The sequence below is a fragment of the Malaclemys terrapin genome, chromosome 3 (genome assembly GCF_027887155.1).
Source record: "Malaclemys terrapin pileata isolate rMalTer1 chromosome 3, rMalTer1.hap1, whole genome shotgun sequence".
Lineage (NCBI taxonomy): Eukaryota > Metazoa > Chordata > Testudines > Emydidae > Malaclemys > Malaclemys terrapin.
Genome location: NC_071507.1, coordinates 54,772,233 through 54,796,735, shown reverse-complemented (window position 1 = coordinate 54,796,735; position 24,503 = coordinate 54,772,233). Strand labels below are relative to the sequence as shown.

Genomic DNA, 24,503 nt, shown 5'->3' with positions numbered 1-24,503 from the left:
ATGAGGTAATGGTCTACAGTGGTTCATTGAAAAGAAACAAGCAGTGGGGTGGAGTTTACCTGCGTTTACAATGGGCTTCATTTTTAACACACCCCGAGAAAAGCAAGTGGCCTCCCTCTTTAAAGGTGACCTGCCAAGGAGATTTAGCAAACTGAGCTTGTGACTCAGTAGAGAGATCTACAAAAAGCCTGGAAGGTTAAGAAGAGTGGGAAACTCCAAGAGTGGTTTTGCCACAGGATTTCCTGTAGGGTACCTGGGAAGGCACAACAAGAGCTCTCTCACCTGAAGGGTGTGATGGGTTGAACCTCCTTCCTTAGAGGTTTCTAAGGTCAGGTGGCTGGGATGATTTAGTTGGGGATTGGTCCTGCTTTGAGCAGGGGGTTGGATTAGATGAACTCCTGAGCTCCCTTCCAACCCTGATATTCTATGAATCCCCCTCTTAGGGTGCCACCTGATGTGCTGGGGTCTCACTGAGCCCACCCTTTCCACCAGCCTGGGTTTCCTCACCCTGTTCTCTGTGCTAGGCTCTCAAGCCTTCTCCAGCACACACAGGTAAGGCCACACCCAGCTGCAGGCACAGACTGAAATCAGCTCTGTGTGGGACAGCTTAGCTAAGGGAACAGCCAGCACTCACATGCACCCCTCCTTTGGGGTATAAACCCAAAATAATATTGTCTTGTGCTGTATAAAAAAAGACCTGCACAGCACAAGCTCAAAAATTCACCCTCTCTCTCAACGTGGAAGGCGATATGCACAGCTTTTTGATGCCTCCCCTCAGATATGAATTGCACAAACTGGGTTTTGTAATAAACTACAAAAGGCAAATTTTAAATGATTATAAGGGATCATAAACAGAATAAAGCAGATCACTGAGCAAATAAAACACCACATACAAACGAAGCTTAATACCCTCAAGAAACAGGTAACAAAATGTAATTTCTCACCTTAAATGTTTTCGGCAGGTTGCAGAGTTTCTGTAGCTTACAGTTCTAGTTATTTCTCTTTGCAGAAGAGATCTCTGTCTCAGCCTAGACTTAGCCCTTGCCTTTCCCTCAGTTTAGTTCCTTTTCCTTCAGATGTTTTTAGCAATCTTCCTTCTTGGACAGGAAGGGTCCTGTCTTCTCCTTGGAGAAGAGTCTTGATTGACTTACTTCCCAGCCTTAAAATAGAATTTACATTAGGAAGGAATATTTTGTTTCTCATTCTAACTCCCCCCGCATCCCCTCTTAATGGAAAAACACTGAAAGTCCAAGATGGCGGTCTAGAACCAAATGACCTGATCACCTGACCCAGTAGTGTCAAAGCAGCAACCCTGGCAACTTCTCAGGAAGGCAGGAGATTAGTATCTTCCAAGTCTTATTATTCTTCTTAATGGCTCATTGAGGCTGATTGCCTACTGTCTGGTGGGCGTTCCCCCAAATGCCCGCACAGTTGTAATTGTTACAATATCAATATTCCTAACCTGAGATACAGAAATGATACATGCATACAAATTGGATAAACACATTCAGTAGATCATAATCTTTTCAGTGATACCTCTCATGACCCATCTTGCACAGAACATTTTAGTTAGGGCATATTCATATCATAACAATATTTATATTAAAAATAGGGGGTGCAGTGTCAAAGGGACCTGGGTGTTGTATCTTTAGCGAAACCATGTCTCCAGAGTGTTCATCAGGCAATGGAGTTAAATAGGTGTTAACAAAAACAACTAGTTTAAGTAGTCTGACCGAGGAGTTCTTTCCCCTTTCATTTACTTAGCATAATTCTAGATAAAAAGGTGTTTAAAGAAATTAAAGCATCCATTGGTACCTTATCCAGGTTAGCACTTACATTTTTCCATTGTTGCAGTTACATACAAGGGGAATAGGCTAGTGCAGCCACAGCTTTGGAGTCTTTTAGACTAGGCAAGTCCTGAATTTCTACTGGTAAAAATATTAAGACTTGGGGTTATTTTTTGGGGAGGGAGAAAGGGGTGACTATTTATGAGTCATCTTTAAAGGCCCAGGTACAATAAGTTTTCTTAAACCACAATCCAAAAGAACAGCACCATCAGAGTTTCCTTCAGCCAAAGTCAGAGCAAACTGATCAGAAATTTCTAATCTCCACTTCCTCACTCACTGGTTTCAACTCCTGCACCATGTGCTCAGGGTCTTCTCAACTTCCTTTCGCCTTCCATACAGCAACAGCTAGTTTATGCCCATAGGTGTCTTACAAAAAGGAGAGAAATTCTGCATCTTCCCAAGAGAGAAAGCTACTGGTTGGGGGATCCCCTCTTTATTTTGTCAAGCCTTAATGAGCATCACCTGGAAGCATCTTCCTCTTCCATAACTGGCAGCTCTGCTGGGTGAGGAGGAGCATCTCCTTATTTCTTTCTGCAGGTGATTAACCTCTTCATGCCTGTCTTGGTGGGGGAAGAGGGGAATGTACTCTCTTTGGATCTACACCTAGGTTCAGATTCAGGGCCCTCCTCAAAGATGGGGGTTGCATTTATGGTTATGGTTTGGACCAATGTTTAATTTGGCAAACCTTATTGTGGGTAGAGAGGTTCATTCTTGTGGGTTTGTGCTAGGGCTGGTTGCAAATTTTCATTCAGAATGTTTTTTCAAGGGAACAATGATGTTTTCATGAAGTATAATTTTGCATTGAAAATTTCTGCAGGGAGAAAAATCCCATTTTTTCGCTAGCGCTATTTTTCACACCTGGAATGTTGCTTTGAAGGAATCCCCCTGCCCCCAGCCCCAAAGCAGATCTCAGCTAATGCTGCCTAGTTTTACGTAATTTCAAGATGAAACCACAATGTATCACATTGTTCCCCCCCGTAAAACCAGCCCACACTGCATTGAAAGTCAGCCTGGGAGCGTGGAAATCTTTGCGAAAAATAATAGCACTGACTTCTTATAGCACTAGATCTCAAAGCACTTTGCAAAGGAGGGCAGTATCATTAACCCCATTTTACAGACTGGCAAACGCCAACATCCACAAATCAACTTCTATTGAAATGAATGGAAGTTAGGAGCCTAAATCTCATGGTGATCCAGGGTGGAGGTCACTGGTAGCACAAGGAATAGAACCCAGAGCTCCTGAGTTCCACTCTAGTACCATATCCATTAGGCCACACTGCCTATGTGGTAGGGTTTGGGTTCGGCTTCAGAATGACGGCCCCAACCATTTTGTTGCAGGGCTGTCATACAGTTCCAGCTCCCTGGACTGTAAACAGCTGACCATTCAGGTAGCTTTAACTTGCACCAGGGAGCAGATCAGCCTGAGGATCACTGCAGTGAAAAGGGTGACTTAAACCCACTCTCCGTTTGGTGCTGAACACAGCTTGCCTGGATCAGAGGATCTGCCTCACTCTCTGTATGTTATGTAATCAGTTGATAAACAGGGGACTTCATTCTCATTCACCTGAGACATTTCACCAGCAGGCAACAAAAATCTACATTCCCAAACAGGTAGCTTCTGCCCACCTCAGATAGCTACAGCTACCTAAGTGCCAGGCATGGGCAGTCCTAGGTAGGGTGACCAGATGTCCCGATTTTATAGGGACAGTCCTGATATTTGGGGCTTTTTCTTATATAGGCTCCTATTACCTCACCCCCTGTCCCGATTTTTCACACTTGCTACCTGGTCAGCCTAGTCCTAGGCCTTGCTTTGTATTCCATGTGGCATTAATCTCTGGTGTTGCCTTGCTGGGGACAGTGAGGTTGTATGTTATAGGCTTTTTTTCCTTCATCTGTGGAATGTCAGCTTCTTTCATTACACAGATGATCGGAGAAAAACAGAGATTTGCCCAGAAAGGGAGACATTCGCTCCCCTGGAATCGGTGGTATAACAAATCAATCCCGACTGCACTGCTAAATTGAACTTCCAGCGTGGTGAGGCTCCTTCGCAGGTGTCATCCAGGGTAAGACACAGCAGGAAGCCGAGGCATTTAGTGAAAAGCAGCTTGCTGGGAAAAACATTTCCCTTCCCCTCCCCCCTTTTGTGTCACAACATCTCGGAAATGTAATAAGCTCTGTCTGTCTGTCTGTCTGTGTGCGCAGCCGGGTGGAGGGGCCTTCCCTGATCCCTGCTGAACAATGGTTAATTTAAAATGAGCTCCCCTTGCCCCTCCCCATTCTCAGGTGAGGGATCATAAACCAGGTGCTAGGGCTAGAAGGGACGTCTGTACTGAACGCTCCTTATGGCAGCGTGTTGAGTACATACCCACATAGGCCCCCAGCACGGGTATAACTAGTAATATAGACGGTGAAGTACTGCTTAGGTGAGTAAAGACACACCTGAACCCCAGTGTATGTACCCTACACAGCTCTCTACACACCCAAGCTGTGCCTCCCACAGCTAGGCTGCTATTTTTCAGCAGTGTAGCATCCCACTTGCCTTCCCGCTGCTTGAGTCTTTCCCTGCCGCTGGGAAAGGCTCCAGCAGGGGAAAGGCTCTGGCTGCAGGAAGGCAGCGGGGAAAGGCTCTGGCAGGGGAAAGGCTCTGGTTGCAGGAAGGTAGTGGGGAAAGGCTCCAGCAGGGGAAAGGCTCTGGCTGCAGGAAGGCAGTGGGGAAAGGCTCCGGCAGGGGAAAGGCTCTGGCTGCAGGAAGGCAGTGGGGAAAGGCTCCGGCAGGGGAAAGGCTCTGGCTGCAGGAAGGCAGTGGGGAAAGGCTCCGGCAGTATCCACATAAGACCAGCATCCCCGCGGCCAGAGTCCTTTCTCCGCTGCCTCGCTTCTGCCATTGCTGTTGATTGCCACGTGTAGCTACACGCCGCAGTTTGGATGCAGTCTGCTTTTCACTTTGGCCACTAGCCAGACATAGCCTACATGCCCCCCACCAGCAGTGTTCAATGTAGCCGAACCTAGAGAGGGGGGGATACTGCCCATGGGAAAACAGGGCTCGTAACAGTGTGATGAACTCAACTCTGAGAGCGCTTTCTGTTACAGAAAGAAAGAATACGCCTGTTATTAATGCACTGAACTGGAACACATGAGAGCTAGGTTCAAGTGCAGGCTCTGCTACAGGTTCCCTGGGTGACCTTGAGCAAGTCACTTAATCTCCCTGAGCCTCAATTACCCAGCTGTAAAAAGAGACTAATAATACCTTTGTTCTCCCACCCTTCTGCTATCTTGACTGTAAGCTCTTTGGGGCAGGGACTGTGACCAGTGCCTAGCCCAACAGGGTCCTGAGCCGAGTCAGGCCCCTAGGTGCTACTCCAGTATAAATAATAATGACGACTCTGCTTTTTTTTGCTACTCACAACTTGTTTTGATTTCAAGTTCTAAATATTATCCCTTGTGGGAACCCTTGCCCTGCCCCCCCCCCCCCACACACACACACCCCTCTGCTACTTGCACCTGTGTTTCATTCATGGTCAGTCAGAGCAGCAGCACAAAACTTGGGAAGAAAACAGTCATCCTGCAAGCAGATAGACTCTCTCTGCCCAGCTCCCAATGGGCACGTGGCCATGCACGCACCGTTGGCAGATGTAGCAGGGAGGCCACAGACAGAGGGGAGTGTGGGTGGGAGTTACCGTCTCACCACCTCCTTCAGGTCAGCCCTGGAGCACTTTATGGGAGCAATGGGGCCCTGCCTCGCACTGTCTATAGCAGTGGCGGCCATTCAGTACCAGCCTGGGCAGGATTCAAACGGGTGATCCTCAGAAATGCAACGTGGCCCAGCATTGCCAACTCATGCGATTTTATTGCAAATCTTGTGCTATTGGGTGTTTTTCCTAAAGCATTTTATGGGAGAATTGCAACTTTCATTTTTAAAACCAAGAAAGTTTCTATCCCTCATTGTGGAGGCAGTGACCTTAAAGGCCCCAAGCACCAAAAGGAAATTAAAAGGACCCAACCTTTACTATTTTTAAAATCTCATGAATTTTAAGCCAATCATGATTTTGGGGGAGCTGACCCTTATGAATGTTTGGGTTTGGCAATATTGTATTTCATATCCCATCACCAGGCTCTTGATCCACCCCATAGCTGACTTTTCCTAAGCTGCAAAAGGAAAGGGATACCTTATACCTTGTCGTTTTAAATGTCCATCCATCCAGATGTATTTCCTAAGGGAAAACATTTTTCTCAGGATCTCATACTTCCTTGGTTGTGTTTGCAGACTGGCAGTCTTCCCTCTAAGGATGGAGCACCATCTAGTGGTGCTTTGTGTAATTCATGGAGATATTACTGTTCATTACTAATGAAAAGTCTTCTAATGAAGAAAAACCTGTTTCTGGACCTTAGGCTAGGTCTACACTATCGGGGAGGGGGAGCGGGGATCGGCCTAAGATATGCAAACTCAGCTACGCGAATAGCATAGCTGAAGTTGGCGTATCTTAGGTCAATTTACCTGGCCGTGAGTACAGGAGCAAGTCAACTGCTGCCACTCCCCCGTCGACTCCGCTTCCACCTCTCGCCGCGGTGGGAGTTCCGGCGTCGACAGCAGAGCGATCTGGGATCGATTTTGTCACGTCTACACTAGACGCGATAAATGGATCCCCGATAGATCGATCACTACCCGCCGGATCGGGTAGTGTAGACATGCCCTTAGAGTCTGTTACTGTGTCAATGTATATGAAAACAGTGATGGTGGTGTATGTGATAACTGATTGCATGCATACAATGTCTTCCATTGAGCATCTTAAAGTGCTTTTAAGAAAGGTGCATGAGTTATTACAAATGGGGATATTGAGACACAGAGAAGAAAAGTAACTTGCCCAAAGTTACACAGCGAGGCAACGGTATTCAGAAAAAGGACTCTCTCTCCAGCTCCCTGATCCCATGCTATAACCAATAGGAATCAGCCTGAAAACCACCAATTCATCTTATATATTTGGCCAGAAGCATTCAGTGTCTGAAGGCTGTTTGGTGGAATCATGGGGTGGATAGCCCCAATGCTGCCTTGGCACCTACAGGGTTCATTTGAAAACTGCTTGCTCATCTGAGGCTGATTGGGGGCCTCAAAACAGCTGTAAAGATAAAAGGGCTTCAAGACAGAAGGGCAGGGTGACCACCAGAGAGTGGCGCTCCCTTCAACAGATTGACAAAGAGTGTGGCTGACCCCAGGGCCACCCAAGCAGCTAGCTCCAGGACAGCAGCTGCTCTGGCTTCCCCCAGGACTGCAGCTTGGGGGGGAGGGGGGCGGGAGAGAAACAGCCTCAGCAGCCCCTGCTGGAGCAGCACTGGGGCCAGCTGCCCCGGCCACTGCTCAGGCAGCCCCAGGCAGTTAGCCCCCAGGGACCGCCCAATCAGCGGCCAGTGCAGCTGGCCCCTCGGGACCGCCCAAGCAGCAGTCCAGGGCGAGGCCAGAGCAGCGGCTGTCGGCAGACCCTGGCAGCGGTCCCAGAGCAGTCGGAGCAGCTGCTGCTCAGTGGTCCCCGGCAGCTGGAGCCGCTGGCCCTATGCCCCCCCAACAGCAGCCGCCCAGCAGCGGCCCTGTTTATAGTAAAAGTCATGGACAGGTCATGGGCCATGAATTTTTTTTATTGCCCGTGACCTGTCCATGACTTTTACTAAAAATTCCCATGACTAAATTGTAGTCTTGGTTATAGCAAGAAATTGATAGACACAGAACTAAATGACTGATGGTGTGAAGGGGAGAAACAGACTCTGAGTCAGTGTAGCACCCCACACAGCTCTGAGAGGGTGCGAGTGGGTGAAGGCTGTCTCGGACAGGTGGTCTTGCACTCTTAGATTTTAATTGATAGCCCAGAAGTAGAAAGGTTGGAATTGCCAGACTGGATCAGACCCCAGGGGTCCATCTATTCCAGTACCCTGTCTTCAACAGAGGCCAGTGATGGTTAACAGAGGCCAGTGATGGTTGCCAGAAACCATGCAGTAATTTGTAATAGGATAATTTGTCCCCTGGGAAAGTTCCACCAGCTAAGTGTGTATGTGTGAAAAGGTAAACTTGCTCCCTTTCAGTTTTATGTAATGCCTCCTTGCTCTTGTACTCAGAGAGGGCATTGCTAGTCACCTTCTCTACATTATCCATTATTTTGTATACCTCTTTCATGTCTCTGGTTGTTCATCTCCACTCTAGGTAAACCATTTCAATCCTTTCATCAAAGGCTCTCTGTTCCCACTACTATTCGTCTGAGGCATCCAGTCCAATCTTCTGCTCCTTCCTACCCATCTGCTATAGCAATATTGCCCATTGCAAAGATAAGCGTCTCTGTAAATGCCGGTGGTTACAAATGAATGCATCCTTCAGAAACCATTTATATCATTTTCCATGATGCACATTGTAAACGAGGAGTAACAGATCTTCAGCATTACCCAGGAAATGTTACTCTGCAAGTGATATAAAAGCTTTACAACACCCGAGTATGCACCATTGCCAAAACATTTTATTGTGAGCCAGATAATGTCGTTTGCATTGTACACGTTTTCATGTAATAATTCCAGGAAAACATTCTTTACAATTGTGTAAGAGCAAGTCACATGGTTCAGTGTAGTTTATTGTTACAAATGCTTAGTGATACATGGCACAGATGAATTCTGTTCCTTTTCTGGATCAAATAATCAATAGCAAAATAATCTCCCTGCAATTATGTTGCTCAGCAGTAAATGGTGAGAAAATAAATATGTATAAAATAAACTGGATATAGCCAACAATCATACCACTGTATAACATAACAACCTTGGAAATGGGTCCCTCACCCCAATTCTAAGTATAACCAATGCAAGAGGCTATTCAAACCATGCCCAGCACTTAATCCTATTATTTTTGGCAAACTCCCCCAGCTGTAAATGATTCCTGTTCACCCTGAGCCCACTTTACATAACAAACCCAGTGACAGGTCTTCCCCAGCTGTAATGCCAGGCCCCAATCCACAATGAACTGCCTATCCCAGGGAGTGTCTCGGCAAAGCTTGTGGCAAGATCAGGGCCCATGATTCCTCAAATGTCCATGTGGTTCATATGCTGTTGGTATTACACTCAGTATATCAGTGAGCTGAGTGCAAATTAAATCGGCCTTGTTTAGTTTGCACTGTCCCAACATGTTCATCTGCAGGTCAGGAAGGAGGCTAGAGGGTTGCTTGCTTGTGGAAAGCCGCATGCTTTATCACAGGATCTGTTAAAAGCACCTTGGGGAGGGGGGGGGTTCTGGGTCTGGGATCTCTGAAATGACACCTATGCTCAGGAAGCCATGCCATTTTCTACGCACCGTACAGTTCTGCTAACCCAGGGACGGGCACATTGGAGAGATCTGAACACTAGTATCTATCTATGTCGCAGCAGGCCACACAGGCAGATATGTTGTCTATTATAAATAAAACCAGATACAAAAAGTACAAAAATAAATATTTTAACAAGAATACTTTAAGTTAGAGTAACTACATGAGAACAGACTAACTATAACTGTAGAAATAGACTAACTGCTGGGGGACAAAGCATCGTACTTTAACTAGTCCAGCTAATGAGCTATAAACATGAGCAGCAGGTGAACATGCCCTTGGGCGAGGCTAGCCCCCGCCCCCTCTGCTCCCCCACTGGAGCCCAGAGCACACCGCCCCGCGGCCACTTGTCCCTCGCTCTGCCCCAGTGCTGGGCGGGCAGGCAGGTGGCGCTGCCAGAGTGCCCCCGGCCCTCGTGCTGGGCAGGCGGGCAGCCCGGCAGCCCAGCCATAATAGCTCCAGTCCCAGGTGGGCAGGCTGGCGGTACAGCCAAAGCATCCTCAGCCCCAGCATGATCCCAGTGCCGGGAGGGCAGGCGGCATGGCGTGGCCTCAGCCTGGGGGACTTGCGCACCGCAGCCCATAGCCTGCCTGCCCCAGCCTCTTGGCCACAGAATGGAACAGCAGACAGGAGGGGGCCTGGTGGAGCATGGGCTCATTACACATGTGCTGCTCCGTGGACTTTACTGGGGTATTGTACAGTATTCGGTAACCAGGATCTGAATTTGGCTCAGTTTCTTGTATTCTCTCTCTCTCTCACACACACACACACACACACACACACACACACCATTAATGAGGCTGCCTGGGTAAACTTCATTTGCCCCCCTTGTGCGTATGCATTATGATACAGTCTTTAATTACATGATCACATGCTCCGCACCACACAGACGCAACCCCTGGCTCATTCAGTGCACAGGCTGGACTTGCTCTGGGGATGAGTCAGGGTGGTACAATGCAGGAGGTGTTGTCAGTAGGACCCCTGCTTCATTTGTTGCCGAGCTGGAAGGTGTGTAATCAAAGAGGCAGGGAACTGCAGGCAGAGCAAGATTAAGGCAGCTGAATGCCACCCTGGGGAACTGGATTTTGTCCCTGTCTATGCCACACAGTCCCTGTGTGATGCTGAGCAAGTCATTTCAACCAAACTTACTCCGTGATTGTGTGACTGAAAGACTATCTCATAAGACATACACACAAGGGGGCTGAATAAAGGCTGTACAAGCAATCTTAATTCTGGAATTTCTTAACTTTTGAGTGCTTGACTTTGCAACCTCAATAATCTTCTTTGAATGTAGTTAGTGACTTCCTAGATTTGAAAACAGAACACTGCAAAAACCAGCATTTCCATTCTGTAGCATCATCTTGATGCCCACATGGGTCAATCAGCAGGGTGGGGACCTTTAGATGCATTGCACAGCCCTGGGCCACTTCAGCTAGCAGAGTATCTGAGAGCAGGAATATGTTCCAACTCTCATTGTGGACCAGCTCTAGAGGGGGATGGGACATTCTGCCAGTGGGTATCACAGCTGTTTGCTGACAGCAGAGGAATGTAAGACTCAGGAATCTCTGGTTCCATTCCCGGTTCCGGAGGGGAGTGTGCTTTAGTAGGCACAAACTCTTCTGTTCATTCCCCCCGTGACCCCTTTTACCCATATCTTCCAACCAGCTCCCATCCCAGTCCTGTGTCGTCTCCTACCCTGGTTCCTTGTCCCAATCCCATTCTTCTCTCTTACCCAGGCCCAGTCTGTACTCCTCAGGCTTCTCATCCACCTCCCAAGTCTCCTTGCACAGACAATCTTAGTCTCTCCTCCTCTTCCAGTCCCCATCCCCTTGCCCAGAGCATACCAGTTCCCTCTTCCTTGTTCATCAACTGGCATAATCAGCATAGGTCCATTGACTTCAATTTCCACCTGAGGATCTGGCCCTAAAGCTTAGACTTCAGCTTCCAAATTCATTGGTAGTTTTCAGTGATTCTTTTTACACTTGGCGGGAGGGATGGACCTGAATTACATTTGCCTGAAGGGGTTGTGGAATTTGAATGTGTTTGCGTCTTTAGCGCATAAGCCATTTGGGGCAGGGATCGTCTCTTTTCTAGGTTTGTCCATCGCCCAGCATAGTGTGGGCCCAATCCTAACTGGAGCCTTTGGGCATTACCATAATATACATATCTATTACTAATTGTAACAGTGTCCAACTACAATCAACCTGAAAACTATGGGGAGCCTTACAGATTCAGGGCATCCAATAAGGGACTTTTCATCCTGGTAGCTTTGCTCGTTATAAGAACTACATGTCACCCTGGTCTCTCAGTGAATCTACAACTCTGCAGCCCCATGCTAACAGCTGATTCTCAGAGGTGTCTGAAATGATGTATTAAAAATAAAAGCTGATCTTCATTTCACTGCATCTCGGGTCTTTAGATCCAATCTGTTCATAAAAGTAGATCCTCATGGGATAAAATCTATCCATATGGAAAGAGCCTGATCCAGCAACCCCTATTCACTTCAGTTCCCCTAATGCACTTAAGCCACCCCATTGGCTGACCTGGGACTGCTCGCATGAGTAGGGATTGCAGGATTGGCCCAAAGTATCCAGCATGTATAACAAGTTGATAAGGAACAGCCCTCCATGTCCTGGGAGGGGCCAGTGTGTCTAAGTCCAACTCATTCCTCCTCCGCTGCTTTGCTTTAGGAATAGAGAGTCATCATCATCCACTGTAAAATAACGGGGAAAGTGGGTTGAACTAGCACATCCAACTGGATTTCAGTAACATTCACAATTGAGTAGGAGGTCTGTGGGTTCTCTGTCTGTGGCCACACAGTATGAGGACCTCACATATGGTCCAATCCTGCTCACATTAGAGTCAATGGGGGCTTTACCATTGACTACAGTGGGATCACAATGAGGCCCACAGAGCAAGAACTAAGATCTGTGCTCTTCAGATCCCATAACACATAACCCATCCCAAGGGTGCAAGAGAAGCAGCTCCATTACGATGAGGAACCTATAGACACTGGAGCATGTGTAGTATAGATTCCATCCAGCAGCAGCCAGTGATGTGACCACATGCACACATCCAAGCCATTCGCTACATTTTATATCACCAATTAGCCCTCCAAGAAAGTATGATCTCTTGCATTTTATTGGTGGGCAGATGATCTTGTGGCTAATGCAAAGGTTTGGGACTCTGGAGTTCTCAGCATTAATTGCTGTGAGACTGTAGTTGCTCCGTGATTCAGTTTCCCCCATGTATAAAATGGGGATAACTAACACTTCCCTATCTCACATGGGTGTTGTGAGGCCTGGTTAATGATGGTAGCATTTTACAGTCATTATGCACAGGTGCATGGCAGTGCTGATTCAGGCCCTGTTGTTCTAATAAGCCCTTTACTACAGCCGGCAAAGAGGTCTAAGGCATGGAGCTGTATTTCAGGGAATGGCCAAGTGCAAGGCCTTACCTCAGATTCCTGGAGATATATCCCTTTGCCATCTTTAGTTAAGTTCTGAAAGGCCTCTGTGAAGAAATAGAATGAGGAAAATTAATTTGATGGCCAACAGGGACAAAGACAACTCAGACTCGCCAGCCCAGGAGTGAACTGAAATGCAGAGCCTCTAGCAGTTCTAGGGGGACTCAACGCCATCCAGGATAGTTCGAAATGCCTGTGTTGGGCATATGGGACATTTGCCAGTGACAGGTGGGGTGGAGTACGAACTGCCTCATGGTGCTGTGATCATTTGACCCCCGGGGAGATCAGAAGGTTTCCCTCTCTATGGCAGCTCTGGCTGGGACACGTCACAGGTCCTCCTGCTTCCTGCATAATAGGAACATCTCTTATTCCCTTAACTCCTTGCACAAACAAGCACTGCAGTGCCAGATACAAGATCTGCTCTCTCCACAGAACCAAACCTTTCCAGGTTGCCTGGCCTAGGAGTCTGGGAAAGAGGCTTAGGGCCTGATTCTCCTCTAATTCACTCCATGATTTCAGTGGGGTTACTCTTGCTCTACACTAGTTTATATGAGAAGAGAACCAGGCCCCATATCTTGGATCTTGCAGCCCCGGGGACTGAGCTGAATGGCTTTGCAAGGGGCCCCAGACTTGCTCTGGAGTCCAGCATCAGTGACATGCTGAGTAACGTCCATACCCCCCATGATCTCCACTCGCAGCATGAAGCAGACGAAGCTCTCAAAGCTGATTTTCAGGTCAGGGTTGCCGTATCTGATCGCCATTAGGTTACAGACTTCATTGCTGAGCGAAATACCTACAGAAAGGAAGAAAGGGAACGATGAGGCACCTTGCAGCCATTCAGAGCATCACAGGGTAATTGCAAAACTAACAGGACTTCACCCTTCTCCAGCATCTTTCAGTGAGGCTCTCAAAGTGCTTGATAGACATTAACTATGCCTCAAACGAGGGATTGACCTAAACCAGGCCCTCAGATCCAAATGCGACCCCCAAACTTTGAGTGGTTCAAAATTTGGATCATCTCTACTCACAATATCCATGGGAGGTAAAGCAAGTAATATAACAGATCCCTCTACCCGCCACTGCAATGCAGCCACCTCTGGGGTAAGGCACAGAAATTGTTTAGCAGCAATATAACACAAGAGTTTAGGAAAAGAGGTGAAGAAGAATGTCCGGCTGAAACTAGTGGGGAAAATTATCTCCACACCATTTTCAGGGTCTGGATATCTCTCCAAGTCCAGGTGGTTGTTTTTTTGTCTCACAAATAAATGCAGGTCAATTCACCCCAAGTGTCTTTCAGTATTTGTGCCTGGAAAGCACAACCCTTATGATTTAATGTAAATAATGGCAATACCTGGATTTGGAGGTTATCTTTCACCTCTTTAGTGTATTATAGCTACAGTTTTGAATGTTACCAAGCAAAATGACTTTAATAACCAGATGGAGACAAACTGCCAATAAATCATGAGCATTTAAAAGCCCTGATCCTTAAAAGAACTGTGTGAGTGAATCCTTTCTCCCACTCAGAGCCTCACTGAAGTCAGCGTGGCTCTGCCCAGATCAGGGAGAAGGAAGGACCTGCCGCCGAATTGCCGCAGAAGAATGAAGCGGCGGTAGAGCTGCCGCCGAAGTGCTGCCGATCGCAGCTTATTTTTGTATTTATTTTTTTCCCGCCACTTGGGGCGGCAAAAATGCTACAGCCGGTCCTGGCCCAGAGGCAGGGGTCCATCTGTCTGGTTCTCCTGGCAGGATCAGGGCAAGGATCTTAAAGGAATAAAGTCTGACACTGCTACTGCTTGTGTGCTTGTCTAGCTGGCATAGAAGGCCAGATCCTCAGCAGCTGTAAATCAGCATTAGCACCACTGACTTTGATGGGGCTGGACTGATTTGTACCATCTCAGGATCTAGCCCACACACACCCCCAATTGGCTAAGGTGAAGTTAGTTATGACGCTGTGGGGATCCTATAGGTTTCCAAATAGGGCTTATAATGGAGAGTTAACTATGGAGTGGTTGCCTTCCTACCCCAGTAGAGAGCTGACAATGAGACGTGGATATACTGTACACAAAGCTAAAGTGAAACTTCATGCTGCAAATCACTTTCAGAAGCCAAGGTCTGGGGTCCTTGCGACACTGATAAAGTAGGCTTCACCTGACTGCTGGGAAAGTGGTTGGGAGAGAAGCTAGAGGGAGTAGCAGAAGTAGCTACGGTTATAGGGGAGAGGGGGTTCTGTGCTGTTTGCCCCTCTTACTGGCATTTAGTATAGTCTTTTAGTTCTTTCCCAGGTGGGGGGATTTTGATGAGGATGTGGTTACTTGCCAAAAGTCGGTGACCTGCTCACCTGTCTCCTGCACAGCTGCATGCAATTCCACTAAGTCCAGATTTCCTGATCGATCAACATCTTTCTTCTGGAAAACTTCCTGTTTTTTTTTAAATAAATCAAACAAGCGAAAGAAACAAAAATGAATCTGAGCATCTTAGAAGGGGAGATCTGTTGGTCAGCAGCATTGACACGCAACCCCCACTTCGCTATGTGTGGGGCTCATCAACGTGGAGGTGTCAAAGCAATTCATTACTTATACTTAGTAGTAGTAATAATATAGGAAAGTAGTAGATTTTTCCAGGAATCTCTATTAACTTCCTCTGCAAAGCAGCCACACAGAGTTGGGAGTTGTACATGGAAAAGTTACAGGCCAAAAGTCTGTCTTTATTTACAATCTGACTCCAGCGGGATTTCACAAGGGGTAAAGTCAGTGCAGAATTTGGTCCCAAGGAATCTGTTTGCGATGTGCGGATGAAGCACCTATTCAGGGATATGGTGTTCCCACATGCAAGAATACGCCCTGACTAAACTTCGCAGGGTCCAGAGTTCTGATCCCAGATGAACCAGTGACTTCCCTAAATCAGTTGGGGCTAGATCCACGAAGGGACTTATGCATTGCAATGCCTAACTTCTAGTGCCCTGCTGCCAGGTGGAATTCACAGCCCTGAGTTAGACGCCCAGGCTCCCTATACCAATGAACAGAGAGAGTTAGGCGCCTAAGAATGGGATTCTCAGAAGCCAGCAAGCTGAGTGGAGAGTTGCCTAAACTAGCCAACACAAAATGCTGGGGAGAGGAGCGAGGCCTAAGCCCTGCCCCCAAGAGTAGTTTGGTGCATAACTCCAGGCCAGAGAGAGGTGCCTATATCTGCTCAGGATTCACAGCCATAAACGCTCTCCTGGAGTTGGATGCCTCAGTCCCTTTGTGGATCCTAGCCCCTGACTTTCTTGTGCATCAGTCACAGACAGCAGGTCAATTGGGTTTTAAAATCAGGCACCTCAGTGAAAACAGATGCTGCACCAGCATTGATCTTTCTTAGCTATACACCTCTTACAAAGGGGTATCTCCATTCTCACTGGATCCTCCCTCACCTCCGGTGACTGACCTGCTTAAGACTATGTATTTCCCTGTGTCTTGACAAGCAGGCAACTTTCCCATCCAGTCTTCATAGCTACCCAGAGATCAGACTGGTTTCTTGGGATTTAACTATCAGAGGGGTAGACGTGTTAGTCAATCTGTAAAAAGCAACAGAGGGTCCTGTGGCACCTTTAAGACTAACAGAAGTATTGGGAGCATAAGCTTTCGTGGGTAAGATGCATCTGAAGAAGTGAGGTTCTTACCCATGAAAGCTTATGCTCCCAGTACTTCTGTTAGTCTCAAAGGTGCCACAGGACCCTCTGTTGCTTTTTTGGGATTTAACTGTTTCCTAGCCAACACCGATTGAGAAGTATACAGAGAGGCAAGTAACATATTTTTTTACCAGATAGAAAAGCAGCCTCTTCCACAGGACCCTGAATTCCTGAATACTCAGTGTGCCAGTGGCATTAAGCTTAGTGGAGGAGTTAAGGTCGATGATGTCTTGGTAAAGGGGCAGAGACTCCAAAATTGAAAAAAAAAAAAAGGTCAGTCCATATAATTTTAGGATAGTGGTGATGCTGATTCTGGGAAGTTCCCCCTTCACTATGGGCCGGCTCCTGCTCCCACTGAAATCAGTGAGTGTTTTGTTACTGATTTCAATGAGAGCACAATCTGGTGCTTTACAAAACAAACTCTGTTTCTTCCTGACTGAATTGTTGTTATTGGGAGTTAGGAAATAAGTGAGCAGGGCAATGCCCTGATGATGTAGAAATCACAGTGTAAGTCCCTCCCCCATGAAGAATAAAGCTCAGGTAAGGTATTAGGTGCGTCAAATAAATATACAGCCCGAGCTAAAGGATACGTCCAGCAGTGCCAGGATACCTTGGCAGGCATCCAGACTAAATCTCAGCCGAAAGCTCTGGAGATCTGGAAAAGAGAGGATTATTCCGGTGAATCACTCAACACTGCTCAGAAAAATAGACTCCCAGGGCCTGAGCCTGCTGCCCTCGAAATTCAGTGATGAAACTGCCATGCATTTCACTGGGGATAGGATTGGGCCCCCCAAACCTTTTGTGACACTGTTCCTCTCATTTACAAGTTACATCACTTGTGATTCAGCCTGGGCAAGGGAAAAACGTGAGACAGTAGGGCCAGATTCCACTTTCAGCTGCATGGGTGTAATTCCCATGGAAGCCAATGGGAGCTCCCTGCAGCCATGTGATGAAGAGCAGAATACGACCCATTAACTGTAGCTAATATAAGAAATAGCAGTTAAAGAGCACCCCAAATATGATTTACTGGGTGACCTGAAGCAGTCACTTGATCTCCTTAGGCCTAATTCATCTGTGGTGCAGCTTTACTAGCCACAATGAATTGAAACTCTTGTGCTTAGTGTTTTTCTCTGTGTCTCTTACAGACAGGCAGCTTTTAAACTCACAAGCATAATTGAAAACCTAATTCTGAGCATTCCTGGGCCATACACGAGTTACGTGAAAAGAAACAGAAATAAACTAATCTTGTTGCAACTCATGGTTATAGATTGCCTGTAGGCTTCCACAGAGCAGATGCCATAACTCACAGATCACTACTCTACAGAAAGCGAAGATGCTGTAATCTCATTATAGCTCTGTTTATTAAATATGCATCACGCACAGTAAAAGTTTTGAAACAAATGTCTTCAAACTGATTGCCTATGAAGAGTAAAGACACTCCACCTGGCTTGGTTAGTTTCCTTACAAATTTCACAACACCCAATGGGTCACTTTCGAAACATACTGACATGAAGATAAAAAAGCAATCTTCATTCACCCTTGAGAAAATTAAAGGAACTTGCAACCCTTCAGATGTTTTATCTCCCCAGAGATAGGTTCAATGAAAGAGACTAATGCTGATAACACCCATTATTAGAACTGATCAGGAATTCTATTGTCTGCAAATGCCAATTTGTCAAACCAAAACTTTTCATGGGAAAGAGTCAGTTTTGACAATTTTTTTTACTTGAAAAAATTTAGGAAAAAAAGTTTTGAAATTGTCAAAACTTTTAATTTTGATATTTTCTAACAAAGAATTCTGTTTTTCTGGTTTGGAGCTGGATTGAAGATGGATCACTTGATGATTACCAGTTCTGTTCATTCCCTCTGAAGCACCTGGCATTGGTCGCTGTCAGAAGACAGGATACTGGACTGGATGGACCACTGGTCTGACCCAGTAGGGCCAATCTTATGTTCTTAAGCAACTTTTGTCTTTAATTTAAGCTAATTATAATAAAAAGTCAAAATTGAAAATAAATGTTTCAACTAACTGAATCCCGTTTTTTTTCAAGCTTTCAGTTTGTGAAAATATTTGAGATTTCGACTTTTCATTCCCATTTTTGATGGGAAAATTTGTTGAAGTCTCAAAAGTTTGCGGCATGAGAAAGCCATTTCCCACCCAGTTCTATTCATTACCCTCCCATGCCTACATCAGCCCTTATCTGCATAAGCATAAAGGGACTCAGCCAACTTAATGCTCAAATGTTTCAGGCATTGTGTTTTTGGGCCATATCTGTACCAAATCCTGAGAACTGATCCTTGCCGGGTTGGAATCCAATTTGGAACCTAAATTATCAGAAAAGGTTCAAACCCGGGGTTTCAAACCAGCTCCTCTACTCCCAGAACTCAGGGAGGGAGTTTGGGAGTTACGGGTCCACTTCAGGCTCTTCTCTAACTAGTACCTAATTAATGTTACTAAACTATTATCTCCTAGCACTTACGTGTCCAGATGACATTATTCAGGATCCTCTGGAGTTGGACAGCGTTTATTTCCGGATGCTAGGGGAGACAAATACTATTGTAATAAATTTCCCCTCCTCTGGATTTCCCAGCATGTCCTGTCTTCACTATCTGCCTTTTCAACCCCCGTCCAACTCCCACAGAAAGACACCTATTGACTCTGGGGGTGATCAATTAGACCTTTAGATTGTTAAAAGCACATTCTCATCTGGTATAAAATGGTCGAAGCTCCATAGACATTCATGCATTTACAGTTATTTATACCAGCTAAAAATCTGGCCCATTATTTTCAAAAGACCCTCTTTCTCTTTTGTGTCATCTGTGACATCAAGCACATTGTCAGCAAAGATGGAAAAATTAAAAAAATATTTCCATTTCAGTTTTCAAAACAGAATTTTGTTTGTTTTATCAATTTTTTCATGGTTTCCAAAAACTGAAATTGAATTTTCTGGAAACTTTTGATTGCTGAAAAACTTCAGTTGCTGAAACCCAAAACTGTCCAAACCACAGAGAAACCCCCTGTGAAAGACAGTTGGAATGAGTGTCGCAAGTATTTATGTGCACACTCATCCAACCAAGGAGTCAAGAAAACACCCCACGACAACAATCAAAAGTTACACATGAAATGAAAATAATGAAAAACCTGGAAAAAAAAATTTTTTTTCTTCCCCCATGAAAAATAAATCCTCAAAAATTTTCTAAAATGTTTACAACCAAAAAATGTTTTCAGAACCAAAAAATTTTTGTGGAAATTTTCATTTGTGAACATATGCTGTTTTTTATGTGCAAAAAAAATTATGCACAAAATTTTGACCAGCTCTAATTCTCAGAGTTAAACAGGGCCTGATCTTCAGAAGAACTGAACAGCTACAGCTGGTATCAATGGGAACTGCCAGCACTCAGCACCTCTGAAAATCAGGTCCATAAATAATAATAATTAATAACAATCTAAGAATAAATATTGTTTCTCTACGAGCAAGACTAGTAATCGACTAATAGAGTCCGAGGTCCATTGTGGTCATCTAGTGTGACCTCCTATAGAACACAGGCCATAGAACTTCCCCAAAATAATTCCAAGAGCAGAGCTTTTAGAAGAACATCCCATCTTGACTTAAAAATTGTCAGTAATGGAGAATCTACCACGTTGCTAAATTGTTCCAGTGGTTAATTACTCTCATCATTAAAAAGTTACGCCTTATTTCCAGTCTGAATTTGTCTACCTTCAACGATTGTGTTATATCTTTCTCTGTTAGACTGAAGAGCCCACTATTAAATAATTGTTCCCCATACATATCAGATGATTGGAGCGGCTTTGCTAACGCCTTTCTGAGCACACCCAGAGTAAATTAGTGGCTTTCAGAAGCCTAAGCAGACCCAACATGAGCGGAGTGCTCGTGAATTTAACGAAGAGTGCTTTTCGCTAACTGGCATGTTTCTCGAATGCTTACGTATTCCACAACTCCTTGAGTGACGTTCACACTGTACCCTCACGCCGATCTCCTACATTCCCCACCAGTTTCCAGCACACTCCAGCTCCCAATTTCCCCAGTACATTCTGACTTTTTTTTTGCACAATTGCTCTGGCAGAGCAAGCAGCTGGCCTTGAAGCATTTCCTTTGGCAGTTAATGTGTACGCTTACTTGTTCAAAATGCTTATTGAAGAAATCCTCCCAAATCTTGCCTTCGTGTTTATCAATTATTTCCTTTAGGGAACAAAAAAGTCAACGTTAATTGAAGAAACAGAAGCAGGAGTATCCAACATACGATCACATTCTTCCCAAATTTCACTGCATTCCCTGTCCTGCCATCACCACTGCAATTACTTGCCCAGCTCCCATTGTGGTTTCAACTTCGCTAGTACACAAAAGGAGAAGAGTGGAGAGGAACACAAGTAAATAAAAGGAAGACCCTCTGCAGGCAGATGGAAAAGAAAGAGTGAAAATGAATTGTGATGATCTCGCCAAAAGGAATGGTTTGCACAGCAGTGAAAAAGCATCTGTGTCTGCTGGCCTGTCTGTCTTGTTCTGGACATTTATACCAGTTATACCATTTACACCTTCATGGTACAAGAGATTCAATTTATAGAACAAGACATGGCCTCTCATTCTGAAAGTGCTGTAACACGAGGTCTCACATTCCAACTCAACCCCGACCCATTGCTGCCACAGGAGAAAAGCCAAAGTCCTGATCTGAAACACAGCTTCCGACAGTCCACCTCCCTCGTTCCAACTAACCTTGGAAAGGATGAAACTTGAATTTCCGCCCATTTCGCTGAAAATGGAAAACAATGGAAATGTTAGACGGTGTCTCCCTTATCACATGTGATTTTCCACCTGCCAAGCAGAATGCCTTCCTCTGCATCCCATGCAGGGACCCCAACCTGCCCACACACAGCTGCTGTGTCTACAATAGGGATCTTCCCCACCATTGCAACTCCATTAGTGGAAGCAGTAGTGTCAATATGGCTCCAGGCAGCTGCTGGCATTTTAAGCACTATATCAGCTAACCCTGCACAGAACAGGTCTCCTGGATGTGATGGAAAGAAGGCCAGTGGCTGGTTGGGCCTAGTCTGCATTAGAGCTTTCACCGTTGCTACCAGCCATGGTGATGAACCAGTCGTAGCAATGGTGGAAAATGTAAGGGGAAATATCCTAGTGTAGACAAGGCCAGTGTCCTGTATCTCCCCATACAGTATGCACAGTGTCCCGAGTGCTCCTAGTTCTGTGCCCTTGCCCTGTTGCACTTCTCTGAAAAGACCGGGACTAATAGCATTGTTTAGGCTATGGAGCAGGTACTTATCCTGCCCCGTAGCAGACAGCACTGACCTATGACTCCACCACCCCGGTGGAAAGGCACAACTATCCAGGAGCACCAAGAAAACACTACAAGCAAGGGAATGGCATCATCTCACCGAAGGATGTGTTTCCTGGAGAAGACCCGAAGGATGAACTCGGACTCCTGCTGGGGTTCCGCGGTGGAGGGGACGATGACATAGACCCCAGGCTGCAGCCGGAAATCCTGAGTCACTTCCCGCTCATTCAGGAAGAGATGCCTTTGGTTGACGGAGGGGTTCCTGGCAAAGAAAGCTGGTGCCAGCCTTTTGTTGCTTTTGTGGTACTGTCCAGGGAAGAAATAAAGGAAATTCCCATTGGTTTCAGGGGAAAGTCATCTGGGAGAACCCAGGGGGCATGCTTAAAGAAAACCTGCCAGAGCACATCCAGTTTCCATAATCCACAAGCAAAGGAGGCAGACATTAGAGATCTAATCAGAGAGCCAAAAGATCATTCTCCTTGTCTGTCCTCCTGCCAGATTGTCCTTATGGTACATTCTCATTGCCCAGTTTTAAAAGTCACCAAGCAATGGGGCTTCCACCCAAGTCCCTCTGCAGCCTACTCAGATCTCACTAGGAACAGCGGCCCGGAACTTCAGCGGGGGACAGGGCAAGAGTGGCCTTACGCCACCTTTGCATCCTTCTTATTCTGGGCTGCTGCAGGGGTCATTTTAGCCCCCAGTGAAAGTTATAACAGCCAGGAGCTGCCCTAAGCTCCAGCAGCCTTCTGAGCACTGCACTACCCAGAGCAGCACACAGCGCCCTATGTTGAGGGCTACATCCTCAGCTTTTCCCTCATGCTCCACAGCTCTGCCCCAGTATGCCCCATGCACAAGAGTTTTTTTAAGGGGGACTAGGGGTCGTGGATTTATAGGGTCACCTATGGTGGTGGTCCTACACTGTGTCTGCACCAGGACAAAGTGGGGTGAGGGCAGAATTCCACCTTAAGTCTTTGCTACAGCTTCCAGGCCTCCATGTGTGTGTGTATGTATCCCTGATACCCCAGATCCTACTCAAGGATGCAGCACTCTTTGCTCTTACAAATGATTTTTATTCTGCAAGCCAAAATACTGCAGCCTCCTTACATGGGCTGTGCCTCAAAACCGCTCAGATGTTTCACTCTCTTGCAGAATGGTGGAGTTCCTATTCTTCTCCCTTTGTCCATATTTCTCTCATGCTAATGCAGCAATCTCTCATCTAGGGAGGCATGAGGCTGCCCCTTACCATGCATCATATATTACATTCATAGCTTTTATGCCTCTGTCAATACCGTGATTCACTGTAGTTCCAATTCCAAAAACGGTCTCGGTTTTACATCTCTCAGCATTAATCTCGGTGTTTGATACAAACCTGAAACTGAACTCCCCATCACCACCATCCCTGGTGTCCCCATTAGCATGGATGCAGCACAGACAGTGCTGCGGTGTTCTCCTAATCCGTGTCAGGCCCATGTGTGCTAGTGCTAGCAAATTTAATCTCACTTGTATTCCTAATGGTGCCCTAACATACCTAGTTCAGAAAGAGCCCATATCTGAGGCTACTGTTTCTAACACATGCTGGGGTGACTGTTCGCTAAAGTTAGTTCTTTACCAATCCATGTTCCTGGGGACACTGATTTTGGAAGTGAGTTAAGTGGTTAGCAGGGCAGTAGGTGCAGGATTCCTAGATACAAGATCAGAGCTAGATCCTGCCCTGGCGTATGCCTGCTATAGCCCCTTTCAGATCAAGGGGTGTAAGTCAGGGCAAACTCACTCCTCAGTTTTTAACTCCCAGGAGCCCACCTTAGGTTCCAAAGTTCCAAGAGGAGGTGAAAGGGTTAAGAACATCCTGTAAATGTTGGCAAAGCCCAGGTGGCAGAAGACACCTGCAGCCTTTTCTCCAGGCGATCCCCAACAATGAGCTGGTGGGAGGGTGAATTACCTTGAGACTCCTCTAACTAATTCTGGGCACCTTCCCAGACCTTGGCTGATCCCAAGAGTAGGAGGGTGGTATGCCACTTTTCCCTCCCTCTTCCCCCATTGCTGCTCAGAGCACAGCTCAGATGCAGCCCAGGAGCAGGACCTTAATGCTGAATTGAGGTACGCTCCTCTCAACACAGCCCGAGTCATAGCTCTGTATTAACGGTGATTTCTTGTAATGCCTTCTAAAGCTTGTATTAAGGCATTTTGAACTGTGGGTCAAGAAACAAAGGCACTCGCAGCTCCACAGGTGGTGGCATAGAGTCTGAATGGCCCCCATGTGATGCCAACGGAAGGCAGAGAGGGACTTACCTCTGGGCCCACCTAAAGGGGAAGAAAGAGAGAGCATCCATCAGTCAAGGAGTTCAGAGCCCTTTGGCTCACAGCTAACAGCAGATGTAGTTTAACAACTGGAGGAGATTCAGTGGGGCTCCTTAGCTTAAAAAGCCCGAATTCCTCCCTTCGAAAACCTTTCCAAGGCTATCCACAGCCCATTCACCAGGGTGGGCCAGTAAGGCTGGGGTCGCTGAAACACGTGGTGGCAACAGGACCCTCAGCACTTTCAACAGTCAGGAAGGAGGCTCCCTAGGGAAGGGGGTCCCTTGCTAATGTGGCCCACAGGACGTTGGTGCTGCGGCTGGAGGAGCACAATGCCCCAGCAGGAAATGGGGGAGGCTTTGTACCTGACTAAGGCACAGTGGCCCTAGTTTTCAGAACGGCTGAGCACCCACAACTCCAGCTGAAGTCTGTGGGAGCTGGGGCTGCACATTCCCCCAGAATGGCTGGGGCATAGAGGGGGAACCTATAGCACTCATTCACCAGTATGTTACACATGGCTGCAATATCATACCCAGGGCCAGCTCCCTGCCCCTCCCCACCCTCGGTGGGGTGATTTTGCCATTATGGATGGT

The 24,503-nt window shown here is 46.5% G+C and overlaps 1 protein-coding gene across 1 annotated transcript in view; it reads right to left on the bottom strand.

The window, feature by feature from the left end:
* Positions 1 to 9,956: 9,956 nt before the first annotated feature.
* Positions 9,957 to 24,503, bottom strand: part of LOC128834624 (calpain-14-like) — a 31,253-nt gene continuing 16,706 nt past the window's right edge. The window contains exons 11-20 of the mRNA XM_054023558.1: positions 21,716 to 21,923; positions 21,039 to 21,075; positions 20,445 to 20,507; positions 18,786 to 18,843; positions 16,896 to 16,960; positions 16,437 to 16,505; positions 14,977 to 15,055; positions 13,315 to 13,431; positions 12,630 to 12,685; positions 9,957 to 11,885 (exon numbers count right to left, since the gene is read on the bottom strand). Of these exons, the coding sequence (XP_053879533.1) occupies positions 11,859 to 11,885; positions 12,630 to 12,685; positions 13,315 to 13,431; positions 14,977 to 15,055; positions 16,437 to 16,505; positions 16,896 to 16,960; positions 18,786 to 18,843; positions 20,445 to 20,507; positions 21,039 to 21,075; positions 21,716 to 21,923 (779 nt within the window). The 3' untranslated portion in view covers positions 9,957 to 11,858. The remainder of the gene's footprint in view (positions 11,886 to 12,629; positions 12,686 to 13,314; positions 13,432 to 14,976; positions 15,056 to 16,436; positions 16,506 to 16,895; positions 16,961 to 18,785; positions 18,844 to 20,444; positions 20,508 to 21,038; positions 21,076 to 21,715; positions 21,924 to 24,503) is intronic.